This window comes from Equus przewalskii, chromosome 17 (assembly GCF_037783145.1).
Source record: "Equus przewalskii isolate Varuska chromosome 17, EquPr2, whole genome shotgun sequence".
In the NCBI taxonomy this organism is placed as follows: Eukaryota; Metazoa; Chordata; class Mammalia; order Perissodactyla; family Equidae; genus Equus; species Equus przewalskii.
Window position 1 is genome coordinate 23,551,726 of NC_091847.1, and position 21,365 is coordinate 23,573,090.

At 33.3% G+C, this 21,365-nt stretch overlaps 1 protein-coding gene across 4 annotated transcripts in view; it reads right to left on the reverse strand.

The window, feature by feature from the left end:
* The window catches only part of LRP1B (LDL receptor related protein 1B), a 1,824,802-nt gene that overhangs the window by 496,549 nt on the left and 1,306,888 nt on the right, over positions 1-21,365 (reverse strand). For all 4 annotated transcript variants that reach the window (XM_070581263.1, XM_070581262.1, XM_070581261.1 and 1 more), the window contains 3 exons: positions 10,892-11,032; positions 6,436-6,561; positions 4,773-4,904 (listed from right to left, as the gene is read on the reverse strand). In XM_070581263.1, the coding sequence (XP_070437364.1) occupies positions 4,773-4,904; positions 6,436-6,561; positions 10,892-11,032 (399 nt within the window). The remainder of the gene's footprint in view (positions 1-4,772; positions 4,905-6,435; positions 6,562-10,891; positions 11,033-21,365) is intronic.

A 21,365-nucleotide genomic window follows, 5' to 3' on the forward strand; every position in this document is an offset into this window, starting at 1 on the left:
CAAAATAAAATTGTGTTTCAGTGGTGACAAATGCAAGAGAGCATAGCATAAAGAATTGGGAATAGGATATTTCATTACTATGCAGTCTTTTGATCTCTCTGGGTTCCAGTTTCCTTATCTGTAACATGAGGAGTGCTACTAGATGGCATCAAATGTTCCTCCTAGTTCTAACATTCAAAGATGGGCAAAAATGTTATAGGATTATTAAAGAGAGAATCCTACGTGTAAATAGGTGACATTCAACTGTATAAATGTGACAACGGTATTTTGTCACATATTCTTCTTCAGTGTTTGTTTTTTTAAGTAGACTTTGTTTTTTAGAGCAGTTTCAGATTCACAGAAAAAGTGAGCAGATTCCCCATATACTCTCTGCTCCCACACATGCACAACCTACCCCACTATCAACATCTCTCTCCAGTGGTTCATTTGTTACAACTGATGAATCTACATTAACATTTCCGTAGTTTAAATTAGGATCTACAGTTTACATAAGGTTTACTCTTAGTGTTGTACATTCTATGGGTTTTAACAGATGTATAATTACATGTTCCATCAGTGCTTTATTGTATTAATAGCTAGAACACTATGTCATGGTGTAAAAAGGCATTAGGATATTCTGCTTAGTGAATACCAAGTAATGACATCCAAATAACGGTCCTCTGGTATAGTCTTTAAAAAAAAAATCCCTACAGATCACCCATTCCTGCATTACCTCAGAAACCATTCCTTGTTTATCTTTACCCTCCACAGCAACTTACCTGTGATGTTCTACAGCTAACAGATAGTAATCAACGTTTGTTAACCCTGAGTTGGATAACTCAAGTTTGAACAAAAGTGATAAACGATGAAAAAAGAATATAAACTTGAAAATTTCAGATAAATAATCATTCTCTGAGTAGAAGGTCTTCTATTCAAGTAATATTCTATTATATGATTATTATGAAACAGTCATAAATACCCCCATGGCAGGTGGGGGGAGACAAGAGGGCCTGAATAGAGCATTACAGAAGATTACATTACTAACTGGAGCATCGGGTTTTGTTTTGCAGGCTTTTCTCCTAACTAAAATATATCTTTTAAAGCATCAAATGCAGTATTCATTCATCCAGAGGAATATCACTCAGCAGGCAAGGATTTTCAAAGCTTAATATTTTTTTTTTCCAGTGGAATGGGACTTTTTCAGTGAAGTGATAAGAATGCTTTGAACATTTTAAATCTAGCCACAGGGTCTTCTTTCTTCTATGGATAGTATCCAGAATTGCTTCATCTGGTGAAAGAAATCCTTTCACTGCAGAAAACTTTAATTCATTAGGACAAAACTCAGCAAGATTCAGCTCTGTTAATCCTCATGAAGTGCACATGTTTGAACAATATTTTTCCCTGTAAAATTGTGGTAACAAAATAATATTACATAAATTATGATAGCTATACTTAACAAGTGATCCTCCACACCATTTCCTTCTTATGATTAGAATAAGGGGCAACTGTGCCCTCCCATTTTGCCATTTTTATCTTTGATTGATCTTAAAGTAGGGAATGCGTCCTGAATTGAATGATTAATGAAAGAAGAGGAAACAGAATAACTGCAAAAGGGAACTAAAAGAGGAAGAATCTATAATCAAGTAAAACATAAAGACCGTGGCAAAAAGAAAAACAGACGCTGATACATCAAAAACAGTTTTCTCTGCCTCTCTCAGCAACAATCCAGTTATTTTCCTTCCTTCCTCCCTGAAGCAACTTCACTCAACAAAGTCACAAAGCTCATATATTGTCTATAAAGATACTATAAATCAAGCTCCTGACACTTATTCTGACTAATATATTTTCATGAAACACGATTAGTAAAGGATCGGATTGTAAAGTAGATGGAAGCACAAAAGATATGTGCAGAAGTGGTTGAAAGCTCCTGATACTGCCACCATGACCGCCACCATCATCATCATCAGTGTTTCCCTGGTTTATTCGCTAAGCACTGTCTGCTAGCCTCCTGGGTTTACGTTTAACGACTTCAAACAGCTGGTGATGTTATTTAATCTTTAAATAGCTGCTCTATATACCATTCATTATCCTTATTATTATTACTAGGTTCATTTTCACTAAGGAAATTTACTAACCTACTCTTTCTGTCCCCAAGAAGTTAAGAACAACTACTATTCCATGCAGATAACTGAATAGAAAATATAGTATCAGTCAAAAAACCAGAAAACAAAATATGTGCTAATTAGGAGTTTAAATATAGCTTACAGGGCATATTTGTAAATATATATCACATATGCCAATTTCTAAATTTTTACTTTCATTATTAGATATTACTACTATTTTCTGAGCACTCATGTGTATTGGGCATTGTGCCAAACATTTGCATACATTGATCTAAATATTCCCACACCCCAAAAATTGAGGAAACTGAGCTTCAGAAAAATTAAGTAAACTACTCAAGGTCACAGGGCTAGCAAGTGGTTAAATTGGTATTAGAATTCACGTTGTCTGTTGCAAAAGTCTGGCCTCTTCCCACTGTATGTTTTAGTGGCCCCTAGATCTCTAACCCACTTCATTTCAAAACACGTTTTCCATTGCTATTTTTTTTACCAACAATAGGGATTTTAATAGATTCTTGAACATTCTAATTTTATATGACTATTCCATATGCCTAGATCCTTTTACATTTAGAAGAAGAAATAGATTTCCTAAAAATAATTTCTCTCTAGGAATGTAATTTAAAAATATGGCAGGTACAATATGAAGAACACAGTTTTAACTAATTCCTGGTAATTCCTCGAATGAAAAGCCACTTTGATACAAAATAAGTTTATTATAATATTAATAATTCTTGGGAATTTAGAAACAGGGAGAGTACTATTCTCTGCAAATAAAATGACCCTCTACCATGGCACAGTATATGAAACTTAACCATATTAGGGCCAAGATAAACCTCAGAGAATGAATTCAACTCATACAAATAATCAGTATACTTTTAAGGAACAAGAGATTTACTAATGATCTAATTAGGACATTTAGACCCAATGGCTTATTTTAATATTTGTACATCATGGAAATTTGCCAAAGACTTCCAAAAATCATTATGGAATCTTTAAAAAAATCAAATATGTGATACCAGCTAAAACAAAGGATTATGTGTATTTAGTAAAAATATATGCATGTATACATAAAATCTTTTCAGGAAGTTCAAGTTTTCTTAGTTTTGCACTTACTAAACCCTATAAAAGAACAAGACGCATGTAAATAAGAAGCAGGGTAGATTATGCTTCGTAGAGTACTGAGCCTTCCATGAATAATTAGGCTTGTTCAGACAACCTTGTTTGATTAAAAAGCACACTTTGATTTTAGCAAAATTAACATATTGCTCAATAAGATATGCTGTATTTGTCTGTATTTCCTTTTGGGAAAGGCCCTTTAAAAAATGTAAGAAGTTTGCTTCTATGTGATTCTAAACGTTTGCTGCAAAATAATTTATTTAAGAAAAGTTATCTCTGAATCATTTGGGAAGATCCCCAGGAATTCATTAATTTGTATCCAAGAATTTCATTAACACATGATTTTAAAAAAATGTCTTGGAGCTGGAAGAAAAATATAAGCTTACTACCAGAAGCCCACAAGCTGACGCTCAAGATTTTTCTTATGATTATAAATCAAAGAACTATTTGTTTTTAACCTTAGATAAAATTAAGTCTTTACAAATAGAAAAAAGTACTGGGAACATGCCTGTGCATCTTCAACACTAAAACATTAACTCAGGAAGCATATGATTTGGTTGGATGAGAGGTGAAAAAATTTATTTTTTTTATTTTTTATTTTTTTAAAGATTTTATTTTTTCCTTTTTCTCCCCAAAGCCCCCCAGCACATAGTTGTATATTCTTCGTTGTGGGTCCTTCTAGTTGTGGCATGTGGGATGCTGCCTCAGCGTGGTTTGATGAGCAGTGCCATGTCCGCGCCCAGGATTCGAACCAACGAAACACTGGGCCGCCTGCAGCGGAGCGTGCTCGGCCACGGGGCAGAAAAAATTTATTTTTATAAGTTTAAACCTTTAAGTGTAAAATAATAAAATTGAGTATTAATGAGAAAAGTATACTCAATGCTTCTACCATGTCTGAATTTAACAATTAGCACAAAAAAACCTTGTTTACTTCAATAAATTTGAGAATGTCTATCATCAATTCCCAACCATACACTTTTATTAGCCACAGCAAGATGTTAGCGTCTAATCTGCTTTCTTTCACTGTAGCTAAAACAAGAAGGTAAGATAAAATCTGACTCCAAAATGATACATACTGTATTCAAAAGTAATTTAAAATGACTTAGTATTTATAATTGTTTCTATTATTTGGATTTTATTCCATTCTACCTGTGTTAGAATAGATAATCACATCTGCAAAATATTTTAAATAAGATTATGTCTTAAGTATATAATGGATCAAAATGTTTTATGTATCTTTACTTATAATTGGATAAAAGTAGAAGTGTCATTTGGGAAAAAAAAGAAAGAGAAATAAAAATGAAGCAAACAAATATCAATAATGGCATTTTAATGCACTTGCAATTCAAATGCTGTATTTTAGGAAATTTTACTTGATTTTTTTTCAGCAAAATATATTTAGAACAATTTATGTTAGGCTTAAAATATTTGTCTCTAATTTGTTTTCTTATTTCTCATCTTAACTATCAGAGTACAGATGGAAAGGTTATATTTCGATCATGTTTAATAAATCAAGTGAAAACATTATACATAAATTATGAATAAAAAGCCATTTACCTGCATGGAAATCTATTCCCACAGCAAATGAAGTTCCTGATATAGGCATCAAAGCATCCGTTTTGTCACTTGGTTCCAAAGGTATTCCCCTGATGCCGTCATGAACAGAGTACATAAGAAATGACTCTATACCTAAGTTGGAAAAGAAAACAAAAGTCCAAGATGAATATTTAACATTCAAATCATTTCATTAGCATTAATTTTAACAATCTTAATTTCTTTCATAAAAGTATTTCTTAGCCTTTTTTTGGTTTTTTTTTTAATCAGACACCACACTTCTGACTAGTTGAAAGGTAGGTGGATTTGAGGTTCTCAAAGTTGCATATGCATCAGCATCTCCTGGAGGACTTCGTTAGAACACAGATTACTGAGCCCCATGCCAGGGGCCTGATAAGGTGAATTTCTAAAAAGTCCCCAGGGAGTGATGATGCTACTGGCCTGGGAACCATACTTTTAATAAACCCTGAGGTAGACAATTCTTAGAAGCATACCTGGCCTCATACCAAAATTCACCTTTCTTCTCTAAAACCCAAGCAACTCTTTGGTTATGTATGATAATAAATTTTGATTTTAGATATGATTTTAGATAACTACATCATTGATATTTCTCTAATAGAGTTAGACTTCTTCAATCCTTTTGAACACTGAAAACACCCCAAGTGCTTAATTTTTGCTAATATCTTGCTTTTCCAGCATCCAAAATATGTTCTAAAATAAACAAATAAACCGATGACTAGAAGTCTGCACACTGATGTTTATAAGTTTTTCTAATATGTTAGAAAATTTTTGTAGAAAATTTTTCTACATTAAAAAATACGCATATTTTCTCATTAAAGCCAGAATGCCCATGTTTAGGTGTGTCTCCACCACTTAACAACTGTGTGACTTGAGCAAGCTAGTTAATCTCTCTGTGCCTCAGTTTCCTCATCTCTAAAATGAGGATAATAAGAGACCTACTTCACAAGGTTATTATGAGGATTAAGTGATTTAATATGTCTAAGGTACTTAGAATAATGCCTGGCACATAGCAAGTGCCATATAAATATTTGATTTAACATAAAATATATGATAATGTTGATATACATATGTTTTACATAAGATTGAAATATTTTTTAAAAATTAAAATTAAGCTGTGATCACTGGATAGAAAGATCATTCTAGAATGAAAGGTCTTTGGGACTAACAGAACTAGAGTCTATGAAACAAGAACTAGGATGATAGATTTCTTAAGTTCCAGTTCTTTTACAGGGCTCTTCTCCCTCAGTTAAGCAAACTTCAGACCTCATCCTCTCTAGTACTTTCTCTTAAATAGTTGAAAGAAAGTAGACATCATTAAATTCAAATTGGATGGTAACTGCAGCCCATCAACCACTGTTTTTTACTTCAACTTCTGCCTAGTCAAGCTGAAGGTAGCTTCTCCTGGATTTGGTTAAAGGTTTAATGCAATTCCTGAAAATAACTGAAAAATTAGGAAGCTTTACAAGAACAGTGATACTTAAACTATTTTAGATACATTAAAATCCTACATATATGAGACTAAACAATATATCATTGTCTTAATAACTAGCTAATATTATTCTTTTCGATTTTTTAACTGACTTTGCCTACAATCTGCATGGATGAAGTAAATGCATTACAAGTAAGATTTTTCAAGACCGTATACCTTGGCATGACATGCGGTTCTTTTGGAGATAATATCCCACTGTACACATGCAAGTTCTTGTAATTTCAGATGTTGGTAAACAAAGCTGTGAGCATCCACCATTATTTAGTTGGCAGGAATTACTGCCTGCATAGATGAAAAACAAATAAACAAAAGACTAAATTCAAGAAAAATAAAAACATCATTCAATATCAATAATTTGAACAAATATTTATGCTATTGTTGATTTCTAAATGCAGCTATTTCATATTGGTTAGTATCATATTTTATTCTCTTGAATAATTTGAAGTAGCAGATTACAGTTGAAGTCTGCCTTTCCAAAAAAGTAAATGGAGATCTAATTCACCACATAATGATTATAGGCAGCAATACTATAGTCAATTTATACTATCAATTTAACTTTGAATACAGTTCAAAGTTGCTAAGAATCTAGATCTTAACTGTTCCCACCACAAAAAGGAAATGATAATTATGTAACGGGATGGAGGTGTTAGCTAGTGCCTTGGCGGTAATCATATTGCAATATATAAATGTATCAAATCAACACGTTATACACCTTAAACGTATACAATGTCATATGTCAATTGTATGTCAATAAAAATAAATTTAAAAATAAATAAATAATTTAGAATATTTTTAAAATGTAACGGGAGATATATGAGAAGATTCATAGTTACAAAAAAGCAAAAGAAAATTGATTTGTTGTGAATACTGTCATAGACCTTTGTAATATTTTAAGATCACAGAAACCAGGAAATCTTTCTTTTTTGATTTTTAAATTTCACTTCAACTCTACAGTTACTTTGTTTTCAAGAATACTTTATCCAAATGTGTGAAATAAATAGCTCTTAAGTTACATCACTAACTCAACTCAAAGATTATGCCATTGAAAGAAAGGAAATATATATGAATATAAATATTTATTTAATTTTTGCTTTTACTTTTGTAAAAGGAAGGGAATAACTAACTTCTGCCATTCCTAGGAACATAATTCTCTCAAAATATATTTAAACACACCCAGAAGAGTCATCTAATTAGACTTAGTAATTCTCTTTATTCCTATATGGTAGCAATGACAAATATTACTCAGGTAATCACAGGTACACATTCTATAAAGGTATTCCGTTGAATTTACTAGGCCCAATGTACTAATGAAAGCTGGTATCGTGAAGTTAAATAATTTACAATCTTACCCAGCAAGTTCATTAAATATCCCATTTTTACAAGATTTTTATTATTCTTAGGAAATGCAATGCCATTTGCTGGATGTTCAATCTCTGACATGAAGTGCAGTAAATGCACTGAGAATTACGAAGCGTGATGAAAGCTATGTATCAGTAGTGCTCCATGGAAAATTCAAAATATCAACGCAGCTCATTATTTCTCATGTCCTGAATTCAAGATAGTCTGACGGGATTTAATTGTTCAGTCGAACCTGTCGCAAGCTCTGTTATTTTTGAAGTGTGAAATACTCTAAACTTGGAAGATTTCTCATCAGGAGATCTACCACATTCTCTGCTCATTTCCTTCAGCTGCCAGTTCAGTCAACGCTGAGCTTCATCTTATGTAGGGCTATATACTGCGATTTGACTTGCCCTGAACTTTTGAAATGATTACTTTTATCTCCTATATAAACTAATGATGATTGATGGAGTCCCCTTTTCCCAAGCTGACATAATACAAAGATGAAATTTCAGATTTGTGATTATTTTAATAATGAGATAATTATATTTATAGATTTATAATTCTATACTTGCCATATACATATTTCATTTTATAGAAAGCTTGTAAATGTATATTAACACAATGTTAATCTGCAGAGATATGTATTTGGATATAGATTTATTTCAACTACTATAAAGAATTGAAAAGCTGGGACGAGACTGACAAGTGATGCTTAACTATAAAGTCTGAAGAAACACCAAATGAAGAGAAGGAGAAACAAGGAAATTGAAGAAGTGAAGAAAAACAGATGAGGGAAGAGAATGAATTTATAAAAAGAAGAGAAAATGAAAGGTTACATAACCTTGAAAATAACAAAAATATAAGAAAAGAGAAGAAAAAGGGGCTTCAGGGACTGCATTTTCAACTATAATTGCAATAATAGCAAAATATATTTATTATATTTATTGATTGATAAAAATAATTTATGTAAACAATTATACTGTACAACAATACATATATCATGTATCATCTGTTTACTCCCTAAGGGAAAACTTATGGTGAAAGAGAGCAAAAGTTAAAAAGAAAAAAAAAGAGTCATTATTTACAATAAGTATCTTTGCTTATAAACTTATAAACTATGTTTATAGTTTTGATGTAGGAAAAATATTAGAGTGATTACAAAAAGCAATAATTTGGGTGTGATTAGCTAGCAAGTTAGAAATACTAGCTTGGCTTAATATTTTGTAATGATATTCATGTTCAAACTTCATGCTTCGGTTCTTTAGTGGAGCTAGAAAGTCCACTTGACTAACGAGAAGTCTGAGCTCTCCAGTGATCTATGTCAAAAATGATAAATGAAGTAGTGAATTGTACTTTGAAATCCAAAGAGGTAGTAATGTTAACACCTTAAGTAGCCCTAAATTGCTCATATTTCATACTAATGAGGCTTTTAATCTACTTGCTATGATTCTGTTAATGGGATTGTCTTTAATACAGATGTTTTTGTCAGCATGTTCTTATAGTAAAAATAGTATTTTCACTGCATTTTAAGCTTAGTCGTATTATATCATTAATTTCCAGGTGCTAGAGATCCTTGCCAGTTTGGTAACACTTTCACAGTGCATAAAATACCCCGCATGTACTTATTGGATTAAACCCTTAAAAGATGAGGGAAATTTTGGTAACATGAGCAAAGTGAGTCAAGCATGATATACTAAATTTTTCCTCCAAGAAACTTTACTGAAACTGTATCCAGAAAAATTCAAAATATTATGTTTATTCACAGTTTCTAACAAACCAGGTGTTTGTTCACATTTTGAAAAAGTGAATATAGATTTTTTTAAATGCCCTGTTTTGAAATATAATTTCTCTCTCTCTACCGTACATTTTAATGTTGTGTGTTTTCAGCTGTAATCTCGTTAAGTACAGACTATGAACTAAAGTTTATCATAGTGAGTTTTTACACTTAAATATGTTGCATTGAAATCCACAAAAATGTCATGATATTTTATTTATTGAGTAGAAGTGTTTTATTCCCAATTATATAATCTATTCCCCATGACTTGAATGACAGTAAAATTATTTATTTTGATACAGAAAATGTTCCTTTACAGAATTGCTAGTGAAAACACTCTTGCTCATTATTGTAGACAATGAGCAAAAAGATATCGGAGAACAAATACAGATTTGTGCATAAGAGTTTGGGTGTTGGTGTCTCCTCAAGCATGAAAGGAACCAAGTAATCATTTAAGACTGTTTTTTAAAGTAATTCTTTTCTCTTAAATATATATTTTTTTTCATGAAAAAGAAATCCGTTTCCTGCTGCTCCTGGCAAGAAGGGATCCCACCCAAAATTTGGCCCATGCTCTGTACAGGGAAGGCACCCGTGAATCTAGTCTTCATCTTGTCTCTGAATGTGCAGGTATGACTCTCAACTGGTCTTTCCAATAAATCTTGCCTGCTTGATGGTTGCCATCTGTCTCCAGAATTAGTGATCCCCCTGGTTCACTATTCTAGTCTCTACTCCTCTCTGCTTTAGTCTACATGGCCAAATCCCTTAGATGAAAACCCCTTTAAATTTTCTTGAAATTTTTTCCTAAGAAGAGAAGTAAGTGAAGTTAAATATTTTCATGGCAGAGAGTAAATAAGAAAGTAGAACCCAGAAAATGATTTTTTCTAAGAAGGGAATTCTGCTAATGTCGTGGACCATGAAGCAAAAACTAAGCAAAGGACTAGCAGGTGTGGGGCTGTACTGGCTGGCATCTCTAATCTAATTGCCATTTGGGCAATGTGACAAGTCCACCTATGTAAACCATCTGTTAGTTCTCTCACTCCATTTCACTGCACACCATTTGGATAAGCAAAAACAAAAAAGCAAAATGCTTACAGTCAAACAACGTAATGCTTTTGGATATGAAATTCTTGGGTTGACATAGTCCATCTGAAGTTCTGTAGTTCATTTAGTTTCTGGGCTTAATTGTACATTGTATATATTTTGCTGGGATTTTTTTCTTATTCTTATATTTTTAATCAAGAACTGGATAAGACCTCTTTGAAGACCTGACAAATTAAGTTTCCTTAAGCAGCTTTGCTAATGTTTTGAAAGCTCATTATATACCTTATGTTAAAGGTATTTCTTCTACGGTATGAAGCAGCATTTGACTTTTTTTCTTTTTTTTTTTTTATTAGAAGCAAAAACAGGAAGCTTCTGCTGTTGAATTGAGAAAATAATGTGAAAAAAGAGAACATTATGTATTCAAAGGCAGCATGAACTCATTACAGTGTGACTTACCTTGCTGCGCTTCGTTATCATACACTTTCATATGAACAACTCCAGAAGTCTTATTCCTTAGGACAGTGGGGTTTCTTCCATCTCTTTTGCTGCAGGTTCCCAGCTGGGCTAAGTTTTGGTCTGCCCACCACAATTTCTTATCTAGAAAAATGAAAATACCTTTTTTTTTTAGTGAAAAAGATAATCATCTCATTAAATAATAATAAACAGCCATTAAAATGCAACACTTTCTGATTTTTTTGTTATAGTCCCAAACACTGTTTCTAAGTGAAACAGTAAAATGACTTTTACTTTTAAAAATGCAAACCATAGTAAAATTTTATCATTTAAATTTCCCACCTCCATCACCAATTAGAGATTCTTGACTTTAGCTTTCCTTTTTCTTAAAAACATATGATATAAACGAAAGCATATTTCAAATTAAAAATGAAATACAGATTTTATTATTTACATACTTAAGCATGATCATGTGTGTAAGCTTTTAATCCTTAGAGCTTCACAGTTATGGTAACCCCCTTTATTTTCTGCATGGTTTATGCTCCTTTCTCTAAAATTTTATTAATGTATTCTGTTAACTCCTATTGAGTGATCATTTGATGGTAGAGACTCTGCAATGTGCCACAGGTGAAAAATAGTCCTGACCCTCAGGAAGCTGGCATTCTAGTGAAAATTATACATTTACATATATAAATATACATATATATTTATTATTATATTATTTCAAATTGTCAAAGCAAAACTATAAGAAAACTATTATCATTCTCATTTCATAGATGAAGAATCTGAGATTCCTAGAGATTAAGTATCTTAATCGAATTCACATTTGGTTTTCCTGTCTCTAAAACTTGTGCTCTTTCTAAGACTCTTTGCTGACTGCATTAAAAAATTTAAGGTAATGCAATAATTTAAAATAAAATTCATAATTTTAAAGGTTTTGAGCAATTTTCAACAAGAATCTAATTACTGACAATTGAGATCACATCAATTTCTACCCAGACACTAGAGCAAGGATATTTAATTCTATGAACAAAACAATGTAGCCTTCAAGGTACAATTATTCTCATTCAAATGTAAGGATATTTTGACTGAACCAAAGCTTCAGGTATTACAAAAACAATAATAATACAGACATCAACAATAATCATCCTTTCTTGAATCTGACTGCACAACACACAATTCTAAATACTACAGGTAGATTAATTCACTTCATCTTCACAACAATTCTACAAGGTAAATACTACTATTATTAAACCATTTTCCACTTGAGAACAGTGAGGCAAAGAGAGAGTAAGTAGTTTTCCCTGGGTCATAGAATGAATAGTGGCCCTAGATTACGGACCAAGCACTGATTTCAGAGTCCGTAGTGTCAATCTCATTTCTACAGTGTCTTCTTCCACAGATGGTTGGAGTTTAGCCTTTTCCCTCCTGGCATATAGATATAGAACTTAGATTATGATGGTGAAGTTGAGTAGTCCCTTCACTTATGTTTTTATTTACACTTACAAATTTATATAAGAAAGAAGTTCCCTGTGAAGAAAAGCAGTAGAGACTTTGACTGTAGAGACTTTATTAAAAGGTATATAGTCTTGCCAGGGGAAGGAGGGTCGGGGGTGGGCACAGGAGGTGAAGGGGAGCATTTATGTGGTGACAGACAAGAAATAATATACAAAGGAAATTGCACAATGATGTAAACTATTATGAACTCAATTTTTTTTAAAAGTTTATAGCACAATATAGTGGACTAAATACTTGTGTTTCTGCTTCTATTTTTTCCACTACACCACTGTGACAGAAATACAGAAATACAAAACAGAATAAACCCATATATGAACCCATATAATAAACAAGACAACATGTGGCATATAAACAACATATGAAAGATATTATGTGGGTGGAAATTGGAAAGGGGCGGATGAAGCTGCAACCTAGAATGTGATTTTAAAAAGGCTACAGATAAATAGAAGCCATCCCTCTCCACAGAACTCTGGATGGGCTTCATTTCAGCCTACAAGTTATAGACTGGAAGTGCAAAGAAAGGTTAAAAATAGGGTGATTAAGAGAAATATTTTTATTGTATTATCACCTACCACCACCATCTCCCCCATCCCTTGCCCTGAATTTACAGATGGCCTTCTATCTTTACTGATAGAAAGTCTCAAATAAATATATAACCATATCTCTTTTTTAAGACACTCAGTGAAGAGGTCTGGGATATTAAGGCTGGTGCCCTACAATAAGGTTCTCTTCATACTGGCATTTGGGGGACACAAAGCCTGACCTCCTGAAGCAAAGCCTGCAAACTCCTTCCTACAAGTGACCATGTCCAATGCCATACAGAGCTCCCAGTAAGAAACCCTCCCTCAAAGAAGATACCAAGGAAAATGAGTTTTAGTTTCATAAAGGTAGAGGAAATCCACGATAGACACTCAGCCCTTTGTTAAATGTCACAGGAAACCAAGGATTTCCAGTTTAGTGAGGAAAACTAGCAGAATGAAAAGTAAACACTAAGATAAACATAGGGACACAAAAAATAATAATTCAGAAAATATCTTTAAAAATCATCAAAGATATTAAAGTATATATCTCATTCTAGAAAAATTAAAGATGCCAAAAAAGGAAATTAGAGAATAAGAAAGCACTCTTAGAGATTAAAATTTTGTCCAAACAAAAGGGGTTTTTTTGGTGAGGAAGATTGGCTCTGAGTTAATATCTACTGCCAATCTTCCTCTTTTTGCTTGAGGAAGACTGTCACTGGGCTAACATCTGTTGCCAATCTTCCTCTATTTTTTTGTATGTGGGATGCTGCCACAGCATGGCATAATGAGTGGTGTGTAGGTCTGCACCTGGGATCTGAACCTGCGAACCCCAGGCCACTGAAGTGGAGCACATAAACTTACCCACTAGGCCACTGAGCTGACCCCTAAATAAAAGTGCTTTTTAATAGAATGACTAGGAAAGTGTTTGAGGAAATATTCCACACCATACAGGGGAAAAGACAAACAGAAAATATGACAGAAAAAGAAAGATAAGTAACATATCAGTCTAAAAGTCCAATAGCCAGTATCAGCAAACTGTACTTGGAATCATTGGATTCTGCACTACCATGCATTTATAGAAAAAAAATGTAGTTTTACTTAAGAATGTCCTTAACCGACCAGGAAAACATGTTAATTTTATTAAATTTTTACTCTTCGATACATGCCTTTTTAATATTCTGTGTGACACAATGGAAAGTGTGCATGAAGCACTTCTGCTGCATACTGAAGTATGATTGTCTGGAACAAATGTGGTTATGAGATTGCTTGAACTGCAAGAAGAATTAGCTCCTTTTTTCACAGAATATCATTTTTACTTGAAAGAATGACAGATAATCTATGGCTATTCAGACTTAAGTATTTGGCAGATATTTCCTCAAAAATGAATGAAATGGTGAAAAATAAAGTTGGAAGACTGACAATACCCGACTTCAAGACTTATTAGAAAGCTACAATAATTAAGACAGTCTGGTATTGTCAGAAGAATAGACAAGTAAATCAATGGAAGAGAGAGCCCAGAAGTAGACTCCCACAAATATAGTCAGGTGATCTTTGACAAATGAGCAAAAACAATATAATGGAGCAAATATGGTCTCTTCAACAAATGGTGCTGGGACAATTGGGCATCTACATGCACAAAATTGAATCTAGACACAAACCTCATACCCTTCCCAAAATTAACTCATAATGTATCACAGAGCTAAATGTAAAATGCAAAACTATAATTCTCCTAAAGCATAACATAGGAGAAAACCTGGCTGACCTTGGATATAGTTAGGCCTTTTTAGATACAAAACCAAAAACACAATCCCTGAAGGAAATAATTGATAAGATGGACTTCATTAAAATTAAAAACATCTGCTCTGCAAAAGACAACATAAAAAGAATCAGAAGACAAGCCACAGACAGGGAGAAAATATTTGCAAAAGACATTTCTGATAAAGGACATTTCTGAAAAAAATACTTAAAAAAATTTTAATGAGATTCATGGTAATAATCAAGAATGTAATTTTTTTGGTATGGTATAATGAAATGTGTCGACATTTGGAAGATTTATTTACATCAGGAAGCCAATATTGTCCAAATGATTGATGCATGTTGGGCCAAAATCATGCACATGCAAGTGATCAATTCACAGTACAAGCTAGACCAATGCAGGTTCATGTGAAAGGGAACAAAAATTTAATGATGTGGTCATAGCAACTGACTTTTAAAAAACTACTACTTGTTGAGTTTTGGTGTAGTTTAAAAGAAGGATATTCACTAATATTTGAAAAAACTACTCAAATAATCTCCCTTTTCTAACTGTATTTATTTCAATCCCAAAACATCTGCTGAACCAGGTATGAAAATCCAGCTATATTTTATTAAGTCAGATATTAAGGAGATTTGCAAAAATGTAAAACTTGCCACTCTCTTCACTAATTGTTTTTTACAAATATAGTTATTTGCATTAAAAATATTACTTAGATTAATGTAATATTTTTATTTTTGTCATTTATAAATGAATTAACAAATATGTTAAATTTTCTCAGATTTCATTTCTAATATTGACATATGTAACCCACATCAACAAAAGCTCTTTTGGGTTCTCAATTTTTAAGAATATAAAGGAGTCCTGAGACCAAAAATTTAAGGACCACCATTCCAAGTAATCCCCCAACAGAAAGAATAGAAAAGTGAACATATGTGTGTAACATTTCAGAATACCATGCTTAAAGAAAATTGTTTTAAAGTTCTCAGATAAGAAAAAAATAAATCACTTACAAAGGAATACAAAGCAAACTTGCCTCAGACTTCTCTTCAAAGGTGCTAGAAATTAGAATACAGTAATCAAGGCCTTCAAGATTCCTAGGGGAAATTATAATCAAGCTAGAATTCTACACCAAACTATTAACTAACTGCAAGGAGGTTATGGTGGGGGACGATATATCATATATAGAGAGAGAGACACACACAAAGAAAGAGAGAGACAGAGACAAGAGAGAGACAAATCATAAAGTTCATCACCCATGAACTCTTAGGAAGAACCTGGACATTGAACTTGAGCAAAATGAGAAAATAAGTCAAAATAATGCCAGGGAATCTAAGAAACACGAAATTGAACAAAGCAAGACAGCAAATGGAAGCCCCAGGATAAATTTCATGCAACAAACATCAGGAAAAAGCTGTTTACATTGAATCATGAGAATGGAAGATCTGGGAGTAAGATCTCTAGAGGAAAAAAGAGAGAACAAGAGAGAGATAGAAATAGAGGTAGAGAGAGAGAGAGAGATAAATAGAGAGAAAGACCAGAAAACAAGCAAATGTAATCCTACCCTATAATCCTAATCTAGCCTATAAACCTAACAACTGCCATTTTTTGGTTTTCAACTTTTAAAGTCAGTCTTAAAACAAAGCACAGAGGACTCAGTACAGGATATAAATGTTAAAAAATTTAGCAATGTAAAAATAAAGTGGAGTTGACTAAAGTTTTTATGTGCAAAGCAAGAAGAAAATAAGATTAGAAAGAAGAAAGACTATCCTCATCATAAAAAATGAAGAGTCAAAAGATGATTTCGAAAACTAACAGCAAAGTAAATGGAGATTGAGCAACTCTGTCCAGTTTAGAAATTTGGGGGAAGAGGAGAAGAATAGGGGTAATGTAAGTGATTATATTTTTATCTTTCATATCAGGAAATTAATACATGATATCTAAAGTTGAAAAATAAGTAATTAGTTGCGTTGAAATATCATCTAGACTATTTGATAGTAACCCCAGAACTAATAACAGACAGCAATAAGTTAGAGCAAGAGACACTGCTGTTGATAATAGTCTGCTTTGTATTATTTGCTTTGTTACTACATGTATATTACTTCAGAATAAAATGTGTAAAAATTTTGGACACAATCAAGAAGTAAGAAGAAAAATTTACCTAAAGTGTGGGATTCATTGCTTAATGGGTTGACTTTTAACTCAAGAAAAAGGACAGTGCTGGATTTAGGTTTTCAAAGTAGCCCACATTGAAAAATGTCTTATTTCTGTCTTCTATGCCAAAGCACTTCATCAGTGGGACATGTATGATTGAGTGAAGCTAAGAGTTCTAATGCTGAGAACCCAGAGATATCTTGTTGTGGACCACCTCCAACGGACTGTATCACTTATGGAATGAAGATGATCCTCAGCCTCTAAGGCCCAATGTGTCTTGAGCAGGAACTACATGACAACATTAGAGCTAGAGAGAGCAAGGGGGTAACTGATTTCCTAAGACATATCTCTGCAAGTCCTCGTTTCAGTTAGCCAAGATGTAATTTACCATGGCTCTAGATTCCATCCATTTAAAACTGAACATACAAATCTCTAGGACAAAATAATAAAAATTTTGTTTCTGGTTGCATTGTTCTTATTACCACAGGAGACTGGATAAAAAGAAGAAAAATACTTCCCTCTTCAACCACTAAAGGTAGCCAAGCTGTGGCAGACTCTTTGGTTGTTAACTCAGCAGTCTCACCTTCGACTCTGCTGGAGAAGAATTATTTCCATAGATGATACTCAAAATACCAAACACCCTTTTGCAACCTCCAGGGCAATAGAGGTGGCCATGTAACCCAATTCTGGATTATAGTTTTGGGGCAGGAAGGACTTCTAAGACTAGCACAAAACCACACCCTAACCCCATACAAAGTCGTTGAGGGTAACCAGTTGAACTGTGATGGTGTGGTACAAGTTGTCAAATAAACAGGAGGAGGGGCTGAACACAAAGAACCATGGCCTGAGGGCCATGACCAAAGAATCCTGTGCCCGTGCATGACTATGTGGCCTTCAACAACAGGCATTTCAGCAGTGACCAGCGTGAAGCCAGGACCACAGATATCCTAGGAAAACTATTCTAAGTTGTTGCGTCCTCTGACATCTTTCATCACCTCTAATCCTTGCTCAAGATTCATCAAGATTCCTACTTATGTGCTGCCTCAAATTTAAAATTCTCTATAGGGTTTTAAATATTACATAATCTGAATTGATTCCACTTACTGAGACTTCTTTCCAACTTCTCTCTAATACATGCGTTTAATCCACTCTTATCACCTCATAATACTCATCCATACATTTATTCAACTAATATTGGGCATCTACTGTTTGTACAGTACTATTCTATATAGTGGAAAAGCGACAGAAGACAAGACAAATAAGATCTTTGCCTTTATAGAACCTACGTCCTAGTGAAGGAGACAGATAAGAAATAAACAAAAAGAAAAGAAATAACTGAAATTCCTACAAATCAACAGCAAAGAAACAAGTAATCTGATGGAAAGTGGGCAAAAGACTTGAATAAACATTTCCCCAAAAAAGACATGCAAACACTTAACAAGTATATGAAAAGATGCTCAACATCACTAATCATCAGGGAAATGCAAATCAAAACCACAGTGAGATATCACCTCACACCTGTCAGGATGGCTATCACAAAAAAAAAAAGATAAGGCTGGCAAGGTTGTGGAGAAATTGGAATTCTTGCACACTATTGCTGAGACAGTTGCTCTATAATGTACAGCTTATACACTGTTGCTGTAAAATGGCACAGCTGTTAGAGAAAACAGTACGGAGGTACCTTAAAAAATTAAAAATAGACTTCTATATGATCCAGCAATCCCACTTCTGGGTATATATCCAAAAGAATTGAAGTCAGGATCTCAAAGAGATACTAATACTTCAATGTTCATTGCAGCATCATTTATAATAGCAAAGGTATGGAAGCAACCTAAATATCCATCAAAGGATGAAGGGATTAAAAAAGTGTGGTATATACATACAATGGAATATTATTCAGCCTTAACAAATGGAAACATTCTGGGGGGAGATATTGATAATGCGGGAGGCTACTCATGTGTGGGGATAAAGGGGGTGTAGGAAATCTCTATATTTTCCTCTCAATTTTGCTGTGAACCTAAAACGTCTCTAATGACATTGTCTTAAAAAAAAAGAATAAATTTTGTCACAAGCAACAACACAGATGGACCTTGAGAATATTATGCTAAGTAAAATCAGCCAGTCACAGAACAAATACTGTGTGATTCCATATGAGGTATCTAAAATAGTCAAACTCGTAGAAACACAGAGTGGTAGTTGCCAGGGGCTGGGGGGAGGGAGTCATGGTGAGTTGCTGTTCAACAGGTATAAAGTTTCAGTTATACAAAATGACTACGTTCTAGAGATCTGTTGTACAACATTGTGCCTATGGTTAACAACACTGTATTGTGCACTTAAAAATGTGTGGAGTATGGATCTCATGTTAAATATTACTACAATTTTAAAAAAAGAAAATAAGAAATAACTGAAGATTGCTACTAGTGCTGTGAAGAAAACAGGGACAATTCCACTTTTTATTTATGTTGTTTTCCCTACCTTTGTCTGCACACAACTCCACTATACTCACCCCTCATTGCACAAGTATAATCACACCCTCGGTGAAATAATTCAGACTAGCTTATCCCACATTTATTCCTCCTTCTCATTGATTCTAAGGCCTCTGCAGACAGAATCACATGACTTTACACTAAATTGTTACTTTTCCTTTTCTTTTCACCCATACCAATTTTGACTCCTTATCCAGAGATGAAAGCTCCTGAGAACAAAAAGCCTGCCTTGTACTTCTTTGTATTCTTCACAGTGCTTTGCATTCTTTTGAAGTGAGTGTGATGCAGAAATTCCCTAATTACCTGTGAAATGACTGGGGAAATAAACATCCCTAAAAATATCTCCCACAATAATTCACAACTTAGAAAACATTTAAATAAAACCATCTCTCTTATTCCCTATTGATACTATCTTTTAAAAATATCTCTTTTTAAATATTATCCTTTTCAAAGACCCCTCTAGCATAAACAACTTTGTTTTTGACTGTGTAATTATTATTTAGAATCACATTTGCTTCTCTTACTTTTTTTTTCTCACACTGTTATTGACACGAATATACTGGAATCTTCAGGGATTACCAGAATTCAAAAACTGCTTGCTTAAGTTATACGTAAGCAGTTATGAATAAGTCTATTTCATGCTCACAGGCTGAATTGTGTCCCCAAAATTCATATGTTAAAGTCCTAACTCCCAGTGCCTCAGACTATAACTGTATTTGGAAATAGGATCTTTAAAGAGGGAATTAAGTTAAAATGAAATCATTAGTGCGGGTCCTAATCTAATATGATGGGTGTCCTTAAAAAGAGGGGAACTAGGACAGAGACAAACACGGAGGGAAGACCCAGTGAGGAGAAGATAGCCATCTATAAGCCATAAAGAGAGGCCTCAGGAAAAAACAACCATGCCAACACATGGCATTGATCTCAGACTTTAAGCCTCCAGAAAAGCAAGAAAATAAACTTCTGTTAAGCCACTCAGTCTGTGGGACTTTGTTATGGCAACTCTAGCAAATTAATACATTTGCTAATAGAGACATTGAAGCAATTTATGAAAAATAAAAAAGAATTAACATAAATACAAATATAAACTAATTCTGCCATATAGTCTCTAAAATCTTCATTCAAAAGAAAGAAAAGAGAGAGAGAAGGGAAATAAATCTACTGAGACTTCTAAGATTTAGAGTCTTTGCTAGGCTCTGAACACAAGCGAATATGATTGTCTCATTTAATCATCATCAATGAGACATGACATATTAAAACACCTTCTGTTAAAGGTGTGCAAACTACAAGGTCAGAAGATGACCTTTCCCAAGCTCACAGAGCAGAAGCCCGGTGTTAACTCTCAGTGGGTATTACTTGAATTTCAGTGCTCTTTCTACTGCATTGCTCTGTGCATTAAATAGTATCCAGCTGGACCTAATAACATTATACTCTGCAATACAAACATTATTTGATAAATATAAACTGAACTAAAGTTATATCCGAAATTAGACAGTTGCAATATATATTTCAGTTTTCGCATTTTAAAAATTATAATTAAGATGTTTTAATAATGCTTTACTTCTTAAAATGTATCATCAAAATTAATAACTTACTTTTGAAGTAGTCAGAATATGTATTTATAGTAAATGATACCAAAATTATTGAGATCCATTTTTAAAATTTAGATTCCTTCAAAATCTAGCCATTTATATTTAAAATAGAAAACATAATATGATGCCCAGTTACATTTCAATTTCAGATAAATGACAAATGATTTTTTAGGAGATACTAATACAAAAAATTGTTGCTTATTTGAAATTCAAGTTTAACTGGGTACCTTGTATTTTATCTGGCAATTCTATTATCTCTACTCTCTTCTGAAACCCCCAAATTTACAAGAAAGCAATGAAAAATGCATACGTTTACAAAGACAAAAAACGGGAAAAGAGGCCTTGGCAATAAAAAATAGTAGTAGGTTGAAAGCGATTATAAGTGGTGATTGACTTAATAGATAAAATGAAAATCTAGAGCTGCAGTGGGAAGAGGCCAGATACAAGTTACTT